The 18,976-nt window shown below is 41.9% G+C and overlaps 1 protein-coding gene across 1 annotated transcript in view; it reads right to left on the bottom strand.

The window, feature by feature from the left end:
- The window catches only part of Plce1 (phospholipase C epsilon 1), a 290,498-nt gene that overhangs the window by 122,360 nt on the left and 149,162 nt on the right, over positions 1-18,976 (bottom strand). Inside the window, exon 4 of the mRNA XM_060388995.1 lies at positions 7,075-7,391. Coding sequence (XP_060244978.1) covers positions 7,075-7,391 — 317 coding nt within the window. The remainder of the gene's footprint in view (positions 1-7,074; positions 7,392-18,976) is intronic.

The following is an 18,976-nucleotide window of genomic DNA, read 5'->3' as shown; positions in this document are numbered from 1 at the left end:
TTCTTCTAACACTGAGTAACTACTGTGCCTGTGCTCTCTGCTCAGAGTGTTCCCCACACCATCCCTCTGGGCCAGGTACTATTATTACCTGTGATGGTTCACAATGATCGGGTTGAGAACCATCTAGGTTGGTAAGGTGTGCCTATACCTCTATGTGTGTCAGTGAGGGTGTTTCCTAAGAGGACTGTCTAACAGGGGAAGGCCTACTCTGGATGTCCTAGATGGGAGAGAAAAGGAAAAGGAAGAAAGCCAACAGAGGTGGGCATTCCCTCTTTGCTCCCTGGCTGCCACGAGGAGAGCATGTTCTGCTGTTACGATGTACTCTCTTGCTCTGGAGCCAGAAGTGGCTCCGGATGACTGGGGACTGAACTCTCTGAAACTATAACCCAAGATAGAGCCTACTCTCTTAAATTATATTTCTCAGGTATTTGGCCACAGCAACACAAAGCTAACATATTACCCCCCACACACCCCTCTTTAAAGAGAAGAGATTCAGGACAGGGACTGCAGCTCATCGGTAGGTAGAGTGCCTTGCATGCATGAAGCCTTAACTTCAATCCTAAAACTTATTAGGTGAGGGATTAGGTAGTTGGTTCCAGGTAAGATAACTGGTTGAGGTAAATTATATACAGACAGACTGTCTCTAACGCTCGTCCCAAGTGACAATGTGCCACCCCAACTACTACTAAACATTACTGTGAGTGAGGAGATTTGCTCTCAGTTAGCTCCAGTATAGATAACCACCAGCAGATAAGCTTGCTTTTAGAATGCTGCACCCAGCCCAGGCTGGACTTCTGTGCTGTCATTGTCCGATGTATTTGTTTGGTTTTTGTTTGTAGATGGTGTCTTAGTACATTGCTGGGTTTGTCCTCACACTCTTGCACTCAAGTGTTTTCTCCCGTTTCAACATCCTGAGTAGCTGGAATTATAGGTGCATTCTACCAACACCCAGCCGACACTGCTCTTGGGGAGAAGGGCATTTCTGGAGAGACATGTGCCCCTGGGAGGCATGCTTTTGTCGAGGAGAAAATAGGTTTTCCAGTGAGCTGAAATTTTACTTCCAATGTCTTCATGAGCCTCTTTGCCTACATGCGTATTCATTTGAAAAAGAGTTTGCACAGCAGCCCTGGGGTTTGCTCAGCTGCCTGCTTTTACAAAATGGGGAAAGACTGTGATAGGAAACATTTCTCAACATAGCTGGCCATATAAGCTCAGAACTATTTTTCCCTGAAAACATTTCAAGTGAAGGACCATACCTCACCACCATCTCACGCTCTATAATCTGCTTTCTGGAGAAATTGTCTGTCCTCAGTGTCAACAGGGCAGACTTCTCGGTGTCAGAATATGCTGTGGTGATGGCTGTCACTTGGGAAGTACAGAAGGAACTGGGGAACTGTGCATGGAGACAGGCTTTCAGCTCAAACTGCTTTTCCCTAGAAGTGTGGCTTTTTGTTTGTCTTCTCCCTAGGAATAAGGACATCTATTTTTTTATAGGCAAGTGGTTTTTTAAAAGCTGAACTAATGCAGCATGTGAGATCTACCAGGGGAAAGGAATAAGCAAAAAACAGAGTGTTACTCTGTTCCAACTGAGTTTGTGTGGCTGAGAGAAGCAGGTTGGTGAATGACACAGTTAGCCACATGTGGGTAAAGATAGCCAGGGGCTGGAGACTTCTGGGGTTCCTGTGTTACTGAGGTTTTCAATGCAAGACTTAGGACCTGCCTTTACACCAGCTGGTTCAGAAGAGGAGCCCAGACAAGTGGTTTTGCCAAGAACTACTCACCAATAACAACAACAACAACAACAAAAAAAAACCCCAAACCAAACCAAATCAAACCAAACCAAAACCTGCCCTGTTAATGGCCTCCTGATGCTGAATGTGACTGCCCAGTCAGAGATAGCAACTATCTGTGACATGAAAGAGAGTACAGGCCATGGAGTGAGCAGTGATGGGCTGTAGAGTGCAAAAGTCACTGGAGAAACAGAGCCTGCAAACCAGTCATCACAGGTGTACAAGGGCAGAGGCCATCTTACAGCACATAAGGTTTGGGGAGAGTGACCCTAGAAAGCTCCTCCCTTACCCTGTGTTACAGCATGGGCAGGCTGAGAAAGGGGGAAGGGAAAAGGAAAGGGGGACTTCAGTTTCTATTCCAGCTGCTTATGATCTCTGTGGTAAAGAAGACAGGGAAATACCTCTCTGTCTCTTCTAGAAAAGGAAAACGACTTGGGAATTTATTGTAAGGGGAATAAAAACAAAGTAAGATCAAAGAGAATGTGGGCTAGCAGCAGAAGCTGGGTAAAGAAAGAAAGAGAGGGAGACTCTGAGAAAGAGCCTTCGTGTGTGGGCTTCTACAAGGCAGCTCATCCAAAGGAGAGAGGGAACATTGGCCCCTGGGAGCTTAAGGTCAATATTATGGCCTGAGGAAAAGGTCCAGCCTAAGAAGGTCCAGAAACACCTGTCTCTCAGACCAAGCATGCAGGGCTGAGTCCAGTATAGATCTGATGCCTACCTGCTTAAAAAGCTCCCCCTCCCATAGGCTTCTGGGTAGTCTCGAGGAGACAGACAGGGTCAAGTGCGTGCCTAATGTGCACCTTACCTTAGTTTTACAGAGCAGGGGAAAGGACATGAGAAAAAAATGGTGTGAGTGATTTATCTCCTGGACTTCCTTCATGTCAGCAAAACCTTTCCAGCTGTTTCATGGTTGTTCTCGGAGCTGCATTTTAGCCATTCTTTCCTTCCAACAAACATTGTGCAACACTGCATCAGGAATTTTCTTCCCTTTCCCCTCATTACCACTAAGCCCGAATGTACAGAATTTCTGGGATGTGGAAAACATCTAGCTCCTTCGTTCTGCTGGCGTTCAAGAGCAAACTACCTCGCTGTGCCAGGACAGAAAACTTTCAGTGCATTGTCCTCCACTGTGAATGTCCCTCCTGCCCCCAGCTTCTCCCCAGCACTGTCTATCACTCAAGGCCCAGCCCTGGACTCCAGAGCTCGGCAGAAGGGGCTGCAGTCTCCCACCTCAGCACCTCCACCCGCACTGTCTAAGGCACTCACGCTGCATGCACTTGCTGCCTTTTTTGGTAGTTATTTGTGTCTACTCCTGGTAGCTTCTGGCCGCTGCAGACTCTTATTTACTTTCCTTAGGGCCTATCTGCCAGCCAGCCTGTTCCTGAGATGTTCTGGATAACTGAGCCAGGATGACTGACTGCACCAATAAACGCATCTGCCTCTCCCTGGGGACTAGTACAATGCAATAGCTGATGTTCTTTTTTGTCACTTTAGGGTCCTGTAATGCGCTAAGGAATATGTCTCCTTCTCTGGAAGAGAAGTGTTTCTAACTTCTGGCAAAAACTCTTTGGTTAATGGTGTTAAGTTCCACGGTGAAATATTGTTAATTTCTTATTTTAAAACTGGACTGTGTATGGCTGGCCTATCATTAAGGGGGAAAGGAGAGAAGGCAAAAGTCTAGTAGGCATGCAGTAAAGAATTTCTTCCATAAATGAATGAATGAATAGTGGACTGGTAGCAGGAATTTAGTAAATGGAAAATTAGATAAAAATTAGAAATAAAGATAATAAAAAAGGATAAATGCACAAGAGATTTAGGGAAAAACATGGAAAGAGATCAAGGCTAATTAAATTCTGAATCAGCACTTCTAGATTTACCAGAAAGTTGGCTTCATAATTTAAAAACAGAAAGGCAGTAAGAGAAACTATACTGAAGACAAACCCAGAGTCTGATATCCACTTAGCTACTGTGTGACCTTGGGCAAATGACTCAGCTTTTCTGAGCTCATTGTGTTATTTTAAAACTGATTTTGAAATAGTTTTAGATTTACAAAAAAGCTGAAGAAATAGTACTTAGTTCCCATATATTCTTCTCCCACATTTTTTAGGTGCTAATATTGTTCATAATCATGATACAAGTATGAAAACCATGACATAAGCATTAACTCAGTAACTAATTCAATTGTATGTCCTACTAGGGTTTTACTCTCTTCCCATTACTCTCTATCCCTACCCCCTTCCCAAGTCTTGTATTCACTAGAATTTGATACAACACATACTACTCAAGTCTTCTCTCCAATGCTGAGAGGTCCTCAGATTTTTCACCTTTCACGACCTTGACACATTCTAAAGTATTGGCTGTTGCTCATCCTGGGTATGCCTAGCCTTTTCCTATTACTAGATTCAGGTTTGCTTTTGTGGTAAGAGCACATAGAGAACACATAGAGGAGGTGACACCACACTTCCTCTAAGCAGGAAAAGTGAGGGCACAAGAGGATATGCATCACTATTTGTCAAGAAAACTCGAGACAGTATCTGAGGCTGGTCTTCTCTACTGTTCTATTCTTCTGTGTGATTAGCCAGTATCTTGTGGAAAGCTGTTTGAGGACTATGCAAACAGCCCATGTCTTATCACATTTCTTTTCGCCTAATAACTTTGGAATGCATCCATGGTTCTACACGAAATGCTGATGGTTTTTGTTCTTATGGGGATCCCCAATTGCCTCAGTCCTTCAACTCTTACATCAATTCTATAAATAAGAATACCATCACTATTTGTTTTGCTGTCTAAGTTTCACTTTCTTCATCTTCAAGACAAGGATCATGACATCTGTAAAAGGAGTAGAATTTTTTAAAATGTGAAAATATCTTACTAAAGAGGAGGGCTTTCCTTTCCTTTCTGTGTGGTTTATGTTCACAGTCATGTGCATATGCAAATGTGTATGCAGATGTAGTGTTGTGCCTGTGTGTGCATGTGTGTGTGTGTTGGTGGGTGGCAGAGGTCGGTATCCAGTGTGTTCTCCAGTTTCTCTCTACCTTAGTTTTTCAGTCAGGGACTCTCATTGGATCTAGAACTCATCAGTTTGGCCAGGCTGATTGGCCAGTGACCTCCAGAATCCACCTGTCTCTTCCCCACCCCTCCCAGTGTCCGTTCACATCTTTGTGGAAGGCCACTCTAATATGGAGGCAGCCCATTGTAAGTAGGTGAAAGCCATTCTGTGTCCTTCTCTTTGAATGTAACACAGCCTCTCCACTGTTTAGTATAGAGTGATCAGAATGAGCTATACCCAACCTGGTTGGTGGGAATCCCTTGGAATCTGCCGTTGACAGCTGACTGTACAGACTGAAGTTTTAATCAGTTTGCCCATGATTTGTATGAAAATAGATGCTTGAGAATACTTGAAAACTCTCTCTTCTCATAAGCAGTTTAAGTGTTTTCCCAGAAATCTTGTTTACATTCTCAAGTTGCCGCTAAACTATTTTCAGAGATAGTCCAAAGCATACCTCACCCTAGCTGTGGGCGCCCCACCTCCAGTTCTGCTCTGCATCAGGGAACCACTGGTTCATCACTGACTCCCGAGGCTGTGGCCGTGATGGAAAAAGTCCAAGCTTGATTTAAAATTAGATTTTAAAACTTCTGGCAATTCACTTGTAAGTTAAGGTCTAATTTTTTTTTTAAACAGACAAGAATAAGGTCTTAAAGATGTGAGAGTGAAGAGAGCTGGAAATTTCAAATAAGCCACGAAACAGTAAAATCGCTCCGTTTATGGAAACTTTTGCTTTCCCTATCCGTTTTTATCAGTAAAAAAAAAAAAAAAAAAAAAAAAAATCAAGAACACCAGGATATTTATTTGAAAAACAAAAACAAAACAAAACAAAAACTAAAACTCTGGGTTAGCGTGGTTTGCAGGCTCTCCTGTTGATTCCCAGTGATTCTGCCTTAGTCTGGGGTGGGATAGAAACCTGCAGCTACAGTAAGTATCACCCTCATTGAGTGACTGACAGGACACTGGAGAGGTGAAAGTCCAGGATACACGGTTTGGAATCTCACAGAAGCCACTCATGCCCTGTGTAACCTGAGCCAGTGACTACCTTTGCACTGTGGTGTCACCGTTTAGGATGGGAAAGCTGTTCTCCAAGGGTACATGTAAGATGGTCATCACAAGCCTGCCAGGCCTCTGGGTACAGGCTTCTTTTTGAGGAATGGTGTGTGGGGACATTCCTGGACATGGAACCAGTTGGGCTCCACTTTTAACATTTTCTTCATCCATTGGATTTCATCCTGATCAGGGTCTTTGCTGGCAAGCTATGGAGGCTGCAGACTGAGGCTAAGAGTTAAGAAGGGCACACATATCAAGGGCTGATTGGCCCTCTGTCAACCAGAGATATACATGACCCATAATGAGATTCCTTTTAGCATTATATGGAGCTTACTACTGTCCCAATTCAGAAACTGTACTATTTATAAAATTTAGCCAACCAAGAACCCATAATATCCATATTAAACATTAGTAACTTAATGGTTGAGGCAAAAGAAATTAAAATCAATACAAGGAGAACAAGAAAAAGAAAACTATGGGTATGGGGCACATTATGGAGAGTGAAGGGTCCTTTAAGACCAAGACTTTCATCTCCTTCCTGTCACTTCCACTTTGACGTAAGCCATAGAGATCCCAGTCACTGGCTTCTCACCCTCAACCCTGTCCCTGGATGCCAAACGGAAGTTCCACCTTCAGTGTTTCCAAACTGTAGTCACACCTGTGCTCTTTAGACCTGGCTTTTAGCATTTCTCAGAGGCTTTAAAGTGACTTTCTGTGACTGAAGATGTTGGTAGGATGTAGAGAGAGTAGAGGGGTGATTCACACTCCTCAGAAACTACTTCCCTACTGCCTTAGATGAGGAGCCCCAGGCATGCTGGTCTTCTAAGTTTCTTAGAAGAGCTGATGGTCAGAGGGGAGGTATCAAGATAGGTGTGGTCAGGCTTTAATGCCGTCAAAGCTCACAGCTGAGACACGGGTCTTAAAAACAATGCTGGAAGTGTGTGGATGAGGAGGGGGTTGAAATGTTTGTAGACATGCTCAGACTTTGCAGGCAGCAAGGTGCAATGAGAAGGGAGAAGGCAACATGGTGGTAATTTCAGGGCCTGAGATGAAAACTGTCCATCACAGCAATGGCAAAACAGATAGGTAGGAGAGATACCAAAGACAGACAAACCCCATACAAGAAATAAACTTAAGAATCATACATGGTGGCTCAAGTACAGAAACATCCAAGTGGTTCCTTACCTCATTAAATCTTATCACGAGGTCTTCAAGGGCATTGTGCTCTCCTCTCTGAGCCGTGAGGATGGATTCTGAGATGGATGCTTTGAGACGGGGCAGGGATCTCTGGCATTCAGGAGAACTCAAGTCCCGGGTTAAGAAACAGAGGTAGTCCATGGGCAGGACCCTGCGGTAAATGTTCTGCTCCTGTTCTGTCAAGATGCTGGCCACTTCCTCTGGAAACTGAATGAGAGGCTGGAGATCAATCAGCTCCTTGCTGATCCCAGCTGAACTTGAAGGGACAGGATTGGAGTTGGCCATAGAGGTGCCTGGTTGGCGTTCTGAAAAAAAAAAAAAAAAAAAAAAAAGCAACAAAACTTATGGTTATACCAAGACTGGAATCCCTGACCATAGATATTTACTGAAGAGTAGTAAGTCAAAACCTTCCATATTTCTCAGCCAAGTCCTTTGCTTAGTGAGTAGCTCTACACTGTCATGCTTGCAACGGAGACATTTATCAATCTGCTCTCCCATATTCTTGGGAGGTAGAGGTGGGGGTTTATCTTCCTTCAGAAGCAGCATTAATTTAACATATCACTATCCAACAAGCTCACTATAAATTTTTTAGATTATCATCTACTGCTTTATCTTCCGTGGCTAGTCATTAGAGTTAAGATAAATAAGGTTGAGTATGGTGAATTTGAAGACAGAAGGCTGCATGTATGCATGCATATTTGTTATAAATATGTAGACCCTCTATACACTCAGTTTCAAAGCATGATGGCATATTCTACCATCTACCTGCAAAGACTTCTATGTCACTAAGGTTCATATGGGAGTTTTCAAGAACAGAACCACCTATAAAGGTAAGAAGGGGTTGGGTTATAAGGGGACACATTCAAATAAATATTCTTATTGCATGTTTCAACTGGTAGCAAGAAGGTGGCTGAAAAGTGCAGTACAGGAGGTGATGGGTGCAATAGAGAGAAGTACCAAAGGCAGGGATGTCTAGGTTCAAAACAATTCCATTAATTAGAATGGACACACATATTTTCTCTTTATTTTGATACCTTCCTAGTCTAGTTCTTAGTTACCTGCCTTAATCCATTCATTCTTTGACTCAGTCATTTAGTGAGACATTTATTATTTTACTGAGGATGACCCTGAACTTCCAACCATTTTGAGTGCTGTAATTACAGGTGTTTATGTAGTACTAGGGCTCAGACCCAGGATCTTGTACCTGTTCAGCAAGCATTCTACCAGCTATATACCCAGCCCTGGGAGAACATCCAGTTTTGTGGTTGTACAAGTTTGAGAAAGGTTAAAACATTCATGTCACACAGTCTCTTCCTGGAGATACTTCAGGCACACTGGTACATTGCTATAGGCCCTTGAAGGCTTGTGATAAAGAGCCCATTTGTATTATCTTAGCCCAGATACTGGATCATCCTGGATAACTAGCATCTTTGGAACCTCTTCTGGAAACACTACTACTGAATCCAAACTGCCCATGATCTCCATCCTGTGGATGTCTTCCTTCATGGCAGAGCCTCCTGGCTATCTTCTTTATATTCTCACACTCTTTAGTAGGGATCATAAGCTATGCACCCAGAACCATCCATCACTGCCTCCTGTTATAACACATTTAAAGGGTCCTTGTTAAGATAAAGCCTGTCTTCTTGATGACACCATAATATTAGACTCCCACCTATGGTCAAGATGGGCAGCCATCTGTCAAAGAAGGAATTCCACATCATTAAGACGTTAGTGTTCTTCAACTCTTTGAATCTCTCTTGCTGAGATATTTAGGCGTATCATTACAAATGCCTCTATCTCTGAATCACTGAGTGGGATGGAGAGCATCTGTAATTCCAGGACTGGAGAAAGTGAGATAGGAGGATCATGAGTTCAAAGACAGTCTAAAGGAGACAGTAAGTTTCAGGTCAGCTAGGGCTTCACAGTGAGTAGTGAGACTTCATTCCCCCCAAATATGAAGTAAACTTTTTAAGGCTTCAGTGACTTTGTCTCACACTGATACAAAGCTAGATGGTTCTAAACTTATTCCTGGTAAGAATTCCTGCTTTGTCTCCCCTATAAATTCTATCATAACCACATGATCACATCTGTTTAATTCTAAAAAGTCAGATAAGTGAGTGAGGGATTTACTTTATACTTTATCTGTCTCCTGGACCAAACTACCAAAAGCCTATTGTGGCAGAAATTAGGAGCTACCAGTTGGTTCCTCTACCCTCATATATTTTTTAAAAAGTCTAACATGTATTCCAGAATCTAGCCACAGTGGCTTCCCAGTTCAATTCTTTGAATACTTTATGACTACATTTCCTGAAAACTGAGTCACACTAAAGCCAGATGCCAGGGGCAGTTTTTGGGTACAGATATTTTAGGTACAGTGGAGTTAGCCACATTCAGGAACTTTTCTCAGAAGCATCCAACTTGAAAACATAATTTCAAAATGAAGTACTCTACAGAGGAAATGAAATAATAGTAAATCTTATGAAATAACAACTTGTATAATATGTAATAGGAGAGATGATGAAAAAATAAATTACAGTAATATGGTATTTTTAAAACAACAATGTATCTTGAGACATGAATTGCTATCACAATGATGAATCTAGTGCTAAAATGGCAATGATGGAGATTAGAATAAAACAGTAAAAAAAAAAAAAAGAAGAAGAAAAAGAAATACAATCAGAGCAACCATAGTAAATCTAATGGTCTTGTGATATCACACCTAAAGAAAACACAAATCAAGGCTGCAAGGCTTGAACCATATTTAGGCTTTGGCACAGGTTTCCTGAAGGCAGGATTAGTCCGGGATCTTACATGTTCACAAGGTGACATCACACAAGTATCCTTGGGATGTAATTTTCTATCTGCTAGCTCCCATGCTTTAAGCAAGTATTATATTCCTGTTCTCTCCTCCTTGCTGGACCTTCCTGCTCACTGCCTTCCTCCTCACATGTCACACTGCCCTACTTCATCAGTACACCAGCCCAGCCTCCCTGTTCATCCTGATGGTGGTTCAGTGACCTGGAGCTCACTGCTCGTACCCTTCCTTTCCCTCTCATCTGTGCACCTGACGGGAGCTGTGCATCTTCTCCTACAAAAACCTTCTTAGAAAGTTTCTGGTGAAAAAAACCTCTCTACCTCAGCTATGTATGGCAACTCATGCCTGTAATAATCATAGCTTTTTTGGGGGGTGAGGGGTGGAGTATAGAAACTGGAGGATCCAGAGTTCAAGGCCAGCCTAAATTACAGGTCTCTTGGTCAAAGGCCAAACCCAAACCCCAAATTATCTACCTCACTTTCAGTTGTTGTTCTCAGCCACACGGTCTTCTGCAATGCTCATTCCACAGCTGAATACAGATATTATCACATGTCAGACATGGCCAACATGAGAGACAGTGACTTCAAATTGTGATTCTCTGCTTAAATAAAAGCTTCCTATAAGTGCTTTCTGGGGATTCATTCAGAAGATTAAGTACTTTAAATTCATTTATTTAATATTTATTTATTTTCTGTGTGTGTGGGTGTGAGTATGCCATACCACACAGGTGGAGGTCAGAGGGAAACTTGCAGAGTCGGTTCTCTCCTTGCACTATGTGAGTGCTGGTGATTGAATTCAAGTCAGGCTTGGTGGCAAGTACATTTACCTACTAAGCCATTTCACCATCACCCAGGAGATTCCGTGTTATGCAGATTTGACTCACAAGAGCTGCAGCTTATATAAGGTGCCGTAAGTAGTAATCAGAGCTGTCATCTGAATAGGACTTATCTGACTCCACACCTGGCGTCTTCATTATTCAGCATGGGGTTGCTTTGATGTCCCAGTTTACAGAGTGTTTCAAGAGATGGTGGTGAGTGCAAACCAATTCGTTTGCCTCATTACTTGGAGTGATCAGATGAAATGACCTCTTTTGACTTTAAAGGTGGGAGTGTAGCCCAGAAGGTAGACACTTCTCTTCCTCAGTCAGCCTGAGCTCTCTTCAATTGCCACGCTGCAGGATGCAGAAACTCAAGTGGGCCCTTTGTGAGTTCACAGCTCTGTGTTTTAAATCAGAACTGTCTAAAGTATGCTTCACTGAATTTACACAAAGCATGATTTCTAGATGAATAATTTACTGGAAATACTGGGTTAAAACAAAGGTAAAGATGTTCTTTTAAAAAAATCATTAAACTGTTTTTTTTAGACGAAATCATCTAAATTTTATTTGTATGACTGCTTTTGCCTGCATGTATGTGTGCATACCACATGTGTGCTTGGTGCTCAAGGAGGTCAGACCAGAGTTTTGTTTGGTTGTGAGCGGCCATGTGGGTGCTGGGAACTGAACTTGGGTCTTCTACAAGAGCAACAGGTGCTCTTACCTGCTGAGCCATTTCTCCAGCCCAAAAGGTTCTTTTCTTAAAGGCAGGATTTCTCAAATCCTTTAACATTTCCCACAGGGATTATGATGTGCTATCACACAGTAGCCCTCCTCAACCTTGCTGTCTGTCTTTGTATCATTTACAGAGGGATCAGTGTCTCTTCACTGTGTCTTCACTGTCACTTCTCTCCACTGTGATCATCCACAGTTCCAGAGGCATATTGTCTTACTGTGAGAGAACCGTTGCTCATGTCACAGGTGGACATTTACACTCTTACTTTGTAAAAAGCTGGAGCTAAGTTGTGCAAAAGGCCCACAAATCTAGCTTATCAGCAGTCTGTTCTGGCAATTAGCATAAAAAAAAGTGAGGGAGAGCCTGAAGAATCTGGCCTCTGGCTGAGCACTCTGTCTTCCTACACCAAGATGGAGCTATCTTGTGCATGTTTAGTGTTCAGAGGCCAGGCTCTATGTTGAACAGTACAACTGAATGTATATAAGAAAAAATGATGTGAAAATTTGTCTGTTCATGTACCGAGGGCCTACTGTGTTCTAGTCTGTAATTCTAGGTACTCCAATGTTGGGATTTAGTAGACAAGAAAAGATTACTGCCGATATACAACATCCTAAGAAAGGATGTAGACAAGCACAATGAAGCACATCAGAAGGTGATTAAAAATGTAATGGTGAAAATCATAAGGCAGCATCTGAATGTGGGTTGGGAATAAGCAGTGTTACCAAGTGTGTACTAACCAAGATGGTAGTGGTTTCTACAATAGTGATTAAAAGGTAGCCACTCAAGATACTTTTGGCTTGGTCATCTATTGGGAGCATGAAGATCCTTGCACACACAGGCCACCAGGGAAATCAGGAATGTTAAGACTTTCCTTTCAAATGAAAGGAGGTAAAACCTGTTTTTCCACCTAGAAAGCTAGGAATTAGAGCTGATTAATAGCCTTGTGGTCTGTATTATCTATCGGGATGGACCATATCCAAACTCTTGCAACCAGGACCAGAGGTGGTTAGCAGCTCAAATGACCTTTACATACTGTATGACTGAGACCACACCAGATCCTTCCCTAGGCCCTTCTTGGAAGAAGTGACATCTACTTTGAGTTGAGTTCCAATGTAATTATGTCTCACTGTGCACCAGGGATTGTAGTACACGGGGAAATTTTTCCCCAAATTATGCTATGCTTAAATATGCTGGCAGTCAACAGCCTGACATCAGACTCCCAATGCTTGATTTGGTCTGACAAAGTCAAGCTGAACCAAGTTTTCATTCTCACTTCTTTGCAGTTCATTTCTTTGCCTGTTGCGCTGCTCGCACAGACCCCCACCCTCACCCTGCAGGCATCCCTTTTAGCATCTCAAATAATAGCCACTCCTTCTAGCCCTTGCTTTCCAAATCTTACTGTCTGTTGCATTACATAACAGGCTTTATTTTCACAAAGAACACATAACATGTGTGATACTCCCCATTCATGGAAAAAAGATGGGAAATGTTAAGCCATTTTTCTTAAAGATAACAGTGCTCCAAAGAGATGGGACTAGGATTTTAGCCTTGTTCTGACTCTAAAAATAGGCCCAAGCATACTGAGGGATCTTTTGCAGAGGAGACATGGTTACTCTGTTGGAGTGTATTTCTGACACACACCCTTCCTTTTCTGGGTAAGGAGTGGGGCTGGAGAGTTAAATTTCTCCTTATGGAATCTGAATTTAGAAGGGGCTGTCTCTTTAACTAACAAATATAACTTTAAAAGACATCAGTTTGAAAACCCAGGAGCACCTTCATGGCTTTGCTTCTGAAACCCTTTCATTCCCACTCTGCAGATGGTGGGTGCCATGCATGGCTTGGAAGACAAGTCAAGACTCTAAGCATGCATCTCTAGCCGTTCTGAGTCTAGTATTTTACCCAACAGATGCTCTTCAAAAACATAGACTGAAGCAAATTAATCTTTACTGAAACTGATTTTTTTTCACCAGTTTGAAAAAAGTAAACATAAAACACTAAATATGATGCCATTGAGGGGTAGAGAGGTTTGTAATGCTATGCCTATGTTTTTATATCTGTCCAGTACACACACTTCTGTTTTTGCTTAGTTTTATTAATACCCGAGTTTTGGGGGTATTCATATTTTTTCAATAAATATTTCTGGGGATGGAGAGATGGCACAGCAGTTAAGAGTACTTGTTAATCTTTCAGTTCCCAGCCCCAACATGGTTGCTTACAACAGCCTGTAACTCCAGGGCCAGGGGAGCCAGTGTCCTCTTCTGACCTTCCCAGGCACTAGGCACACACGTGGTGCAGAGAAACAGGCTGGCAAAACACTAATACATTAAGTGAATGACTAAACACTGCTTTTAAAAAGTAGTTTACTTAGGGAAAAAAGCAGGACAACTTCTTATTAGACTCCATTTTTAACTTTTAAAGCTTTGAGTGAATTTTGTAAACAGTTACTTTATTTTAAAAAGCTAAATTTCAGGTTCTCCATTGAACATATCTAATGGGACACTTCCAATTATATAAAATAAGACACAGAGAGAAGGACATCGATTTCTTTTTATAAAAGACTCAAAACTGGCTTAAAAACACTCTCAGGCAGAGGTGAAAATTGCTTCAATAGGGAAGTAATAGACTTAGAAGAGGTTAGTAAATTGGTGTGAGTTTTCCTCTTTGCTTATTGTTATTGGTTTTAGAGTAACGAAATCAATCTAACAACCAGGTGTCTGGTTTGTTCCCAGCCTTCCCTGACAAAGATGAGTTCATGAAGTGAATGAAGCATTATTATTTCTAAGTCAGCACTTAAAAACAATCTCTAGATTGAGAGTGAAAACGCGGTTAAATAAAACTATCTCTTGGACTGAATGCCCTCAGCGAAAACCATTGGACAGTGTTCCTATCAAGGAAACACATTATTGGCCCAGCTTTCCACAGGAGTGCATGACTACAGAAAATATAGACAAATAGGACAGAATTAAAATGGTCAGTATTTCACCCACTAAAACGTCCACTATTATTTTTGTTATGGCATTTCATTCTTTTCATATATGTGTATATATGCATATATTAATATATATTGAAATACACATATATTCACACATATATATGGAGAGAGACTATAAAATTAAGATATGAAAAGACATTTTTTCTAACAAAAAAATCCCATACAGTATTTCTTTAACCCTAAATATAACCTTACATTTAATTTTAAAAGGTCCTTTAATGGTCCATGTTGTCTATTGTATTTTTGTCACTTAAATTAATACTGTGATAAGCATCTGCTTGGATTTATTATATCACGTGTCACAGAGAAGGAGGAAACATTGAGAACTTGCCTGTTCTAGTACTGTTTTAGTGGATTGCATCATGCTATCTATACATGGGATCAGGTCACCTGCTAACATAGTACATTTCCTTCTCTTTTCTAGTCTGTACTCCTCCTGCCTTGTAATCTCACATAGCTTCCCTGTATGGAACCTCCAGCCCAACATCAGAGTGGGAGTCTCCACTTGCTCATTTTCCATCTTTATGCATAGGATTAGCTGAGGATTTCTCATAGATCGACTTAATTAGCTTGAAGGAGTTTCCGTGTGTGTGTGTGTGTGTGTGTGTGTATTTGAGGAAAGGCTGTTGGAGTTTGTTAGATGCTTCTTCTGTGCCTACTGAAGTGACTGTGAGTTTGTCTATTAGTCTACTAAAAAGCATACTAAGTGGATTGGATTTCATGTTCAAGTTTACACTCATTTTTGATCTGACAACACTGCTTGCTTAATTTCAATCTAAGAACAATTTTTATTGCCTATTTGCAATTTAGGCTCCAACCTATCTCTGATGTTAGAAAAGAAAAGAGGGCAAATGAGATGTAACTATTACCATGTCTTCAAATCACAATCCGGTATTTTGAAAAAAAAAATATGATTTTTGAAAAAAAAAACATATATTTTTATATTAATGCAAAACCCTCTTTACCATCATTGTGATTATACTCATATTTTCAGCCTGTGCCAACGAGTATCTAGCTCTACAGAGTAGAAAGTAAACTATGACTATTATTTCTAACTGAGAACAAATACCTCACGGCAGATATGACATGTACCAAACTCTGGATGGGTCAAAGTTACTTAATAAGAAAAATGCATTTTGACCTAGAGATTTGCTTTCCCATAGAAGGCAGCATTAATGGTGCTGGTAACACCATCAGTTACTGACACTTGAAAGCCTCCCACTTAGCTAAGCACTAAACACATTACCTGCAAAAAACTGAGGCATCTTAATCTTACCAAGGTAAGATTAACATTCTGTTTTATAGATTTGCAAACGCAAGATTTTGAGCTTCTTGCAGTGATCAAATCTGGACATTCTAGTCTCTCAAAGTTAAAACAATCAAATTGCATCTAGGTTTCACCTATAAAATGAAACCAACAGCTTCATTTTCTCGGAGCCAAAGGCCCAGGGACACTTCTTCTTTCTTCTTTTCTCAGTGGATCGACCTTTCCCTTCCACCGCCTCAGCTTTTCCCTGAATTCCACCTGCATGTGTTTGCATCAGCCTTGGTTGTTCTGTGCTTTGAAAACACAAGGAGAATATTTATAAAATTCATATTAGAACAAAGAGTAGGGGCTCAGAAAGGCCATTTGGCCCTATTAGATGATGTCCTTGATGGTAACACCAGGCAGGAGGGGGATGGAGGCCAGCCCAGTGAACTGTGTAAAGAAAACAACACAATTTATGCAAGCCTGAGAGAGAACTCACATTTCCTTCCTGAGGTCAGTTTCTTTCTGATTTGGTATAAAGCAGCCATCGGATCTGAAAAGAGAGCTGCTGGCTTCTTTCTTTGGGGACTGAGAAGCACACACAAGAACAATGTTGTCTCCTCCAGCTGGATCTGTGCAGTCCAGGTTGTCAGCATCTGGTGTCTATGAATCCTGGTTGCACTGCTACCACTGCTCACTGTGCAAGCCAAGGCTAAAGGCTCAAGGATGCTGGCACCTCTGATCACTACAGACACCTCCTTCTACAAGCACCCTCCCAGGGCTCCATATCAAGTAAAGAGTGCTCAGAGTATGGGCTCTAAAGTAGGATGGACCCAAATTCAAATCCTGCTTGGGCACTCCCTAGTTCTTTAACTCTGTGATCAGGCAGAGACATGCATCTGGAAACTTCCTGTGGCTCCTAGCTCAAAGTACAAAACCTCACCACGAGAATGATACAAGTCAATATTCCTGAGCTTTCTTCACACCTATCAACCTATCCTAATGGTGTCTATGTAGAGTGGAATAGATGCAACCAAAGGGATCAAAGACCTGGAGCCCTCCATGGGGTAAATAGGAAGGTTCTAGAAGTAACATGGCAGTCATATCAGAAGATTCTTCTCAGCCAGCTTACTCTATACAAGGCCATACTTCTGCAGTTGATGGTGAGAGAGATCACGCCAAAATAGGGACACTTACTAAGCCTAACCAGAGGGCTTCAGTTTGTAGACTGGAACAATCCATTTTGGAGCAAAAAGAGAATAACTTCGAGTAACAGAGCTTAAAGATATCAGTTCCCAGCCAGGCATGGTGGCGCACACCTTTGATCCCAGCACTCAGGGAGGCAGCAGCAGGTGGATCGGTGTGAGTTCGAGGTCTTACAAAGTGGACAGCCAAGGCTACATAGAGAAACCCTGTCTTTTGGGGGGAGGGAACAAAAGATATCAGTTTTTCCCCCCTTTTCCCAGTCTCTTTACACAACTAGTGTTTTAGGGACACCAACTCAAAGTGTTAAAGTTTTAGTTTTAGTCACATTTTTGAGAATTACACAGAACATGATTGAAATAGCACCGTGATTACGGCCAATAATGGAAGACCTGCATGTTTCCATGTGAACACCAGGTAGGTGATCTTATACCCTGGGCACATGATAATATTTAATTATTTAAGCACATGAGAGCTGGCAAAGAATGAAACACCTCATTAATACGCACAGGCCACGTGGCTCCTTCATTCCACTGAAGTGTAAATTGCTCACTGGTCACATATTTCTTTTAGGGTGATTTCCTTTTAGTCTATACTTACAGAAGTTAAAAAAAATCCAGAAAGCTAGGCAGTGGTGGCACATGCATTTAATCCTAGCCTGTGGGAGGCAGAGGCAGGTGGATCTCTATAAGTTTGAGGCTGGAACAGCCAAGACTACAGAGAGAAACCCTGTCTCCAAAAACTAAAAATGTGATCTTTTTCATCTGACCAGACCCTACTTCCTCTACTGGACAATAGAACTCCATTCTGATCACTCAGAGTGTGTTTCATAGTTGTTGACTATAGACCCTGGGAATCACAGAGTAACTCCAAACACTTCACTAGAAGAGGGAATTTGAAATATTTTAAAGCAGATCACGAAACTGAGACAGAGGGATTGGTGGCATAGGCAAGGGAGAGAAGATTACAGTTGTGCAATGAAGTGGCATAAAACAAGATTCTATCTCAAAAAGCAAAAGGCAGATCCTGACTCTTAATGTCGCAGGTGAGGTCAGAGACTCTTGGTGGCTCTGGGACTGCATTTCCTTCCAGTTACAGGTGGGTTGACATTAATTTGGAAGGTACTGAGAACAGCGAATGGAGCATGGTGCCCGAGTCAATTAATGGTAGGTATATTGTTCGATTTGGGTTTAAGAGTCTGTGCCCTTGATAGTTTAGATCAAAAGCTGAGTCAAGAAAAGTGGGTAAAGTGTTCACAACAAACTGATGATGCTGGGCTTATCGTTAGACCTCAAGGTAGAGTGGAATAGACACAGACAAAAGGATCAAAGACAGGGAGCCCTCCATGAGTTCTAGAAGGGACATGACAGCCATATAAGCAGATTTTTCTCAGATAGCTTACTCTCTCCAAGACCATATATATGGACCAAAGCAGGGAAGAGAAGAGCTGAAGCTTTACAAATGAACTCCACTGGCAAGGCTGGGTCTGTGAGTCAATTTTTGATGAGTTGGTCTCCGGTTTCTGAGCTTTCTAGAACATGTCTGCTTCAGTGCATTTGCATGTCATTGCCTTCCTTTTCCTTGTCCTTCTCCATTTGTCTTCACCTATCCCTTCTTCCCACTCTCCCTTCCATTTCTCTCTTATCGTTGGAAAGGGAATTTCTGCATTAAAAATGCCAGCTTTCATTGCTGAGTAATATTCCATTGTGTAGATGTACCACAATTTCTGTATCCATTCTTCAGTTGAGGGGCATCTGGGTTGTTTCCAGCTTCTAGCTATTACAAATAAAGCTGCTGCAAACATGGTTGAGCAAATGCCCTTATTGTGTACTTGAGCCTCTTTTGGATATATGCCTAGGAATGGTAGAACTGGATGTTGAGGAAGCACTATTCCTAGTTGTCTGAGAAAGCGCCAGATTGATTTCCAGAGTGGTTGTACAAGTTTACATTCCCACCAGCAGTGGAGGAGGGTTCCCCTTTCTCTACAACCTCTCCAGGATGTGTTGTCACTTGGGTTTTTGATCTTGGCCATTCTGATGGGTGTAAGGTGAAATCTCAGGGTCTTTTTGATTTGCATTTCC

The sequence above is a fragment of the Meriones unguiculatus genome, chromosome 1 (assembly GCF_030254825.1).
Source record: "Meriones unguiculatus strain TT.TT164.6M chromosome 1, Bangor_MerUng_6.1, whole genome shotgun sequence".
Classification (NCBI taxonomy): domain Eukaryota; kingdom Metazoa; phylum Chordata; class Mammalia; order Rodentia; family Muridae; genus Meriones; species Meriones unguiculatus.
Note: the sequence above shows the minus strand (reverse complement) of the source record. Positions and strands in the feature narration are given on the sequence as shown.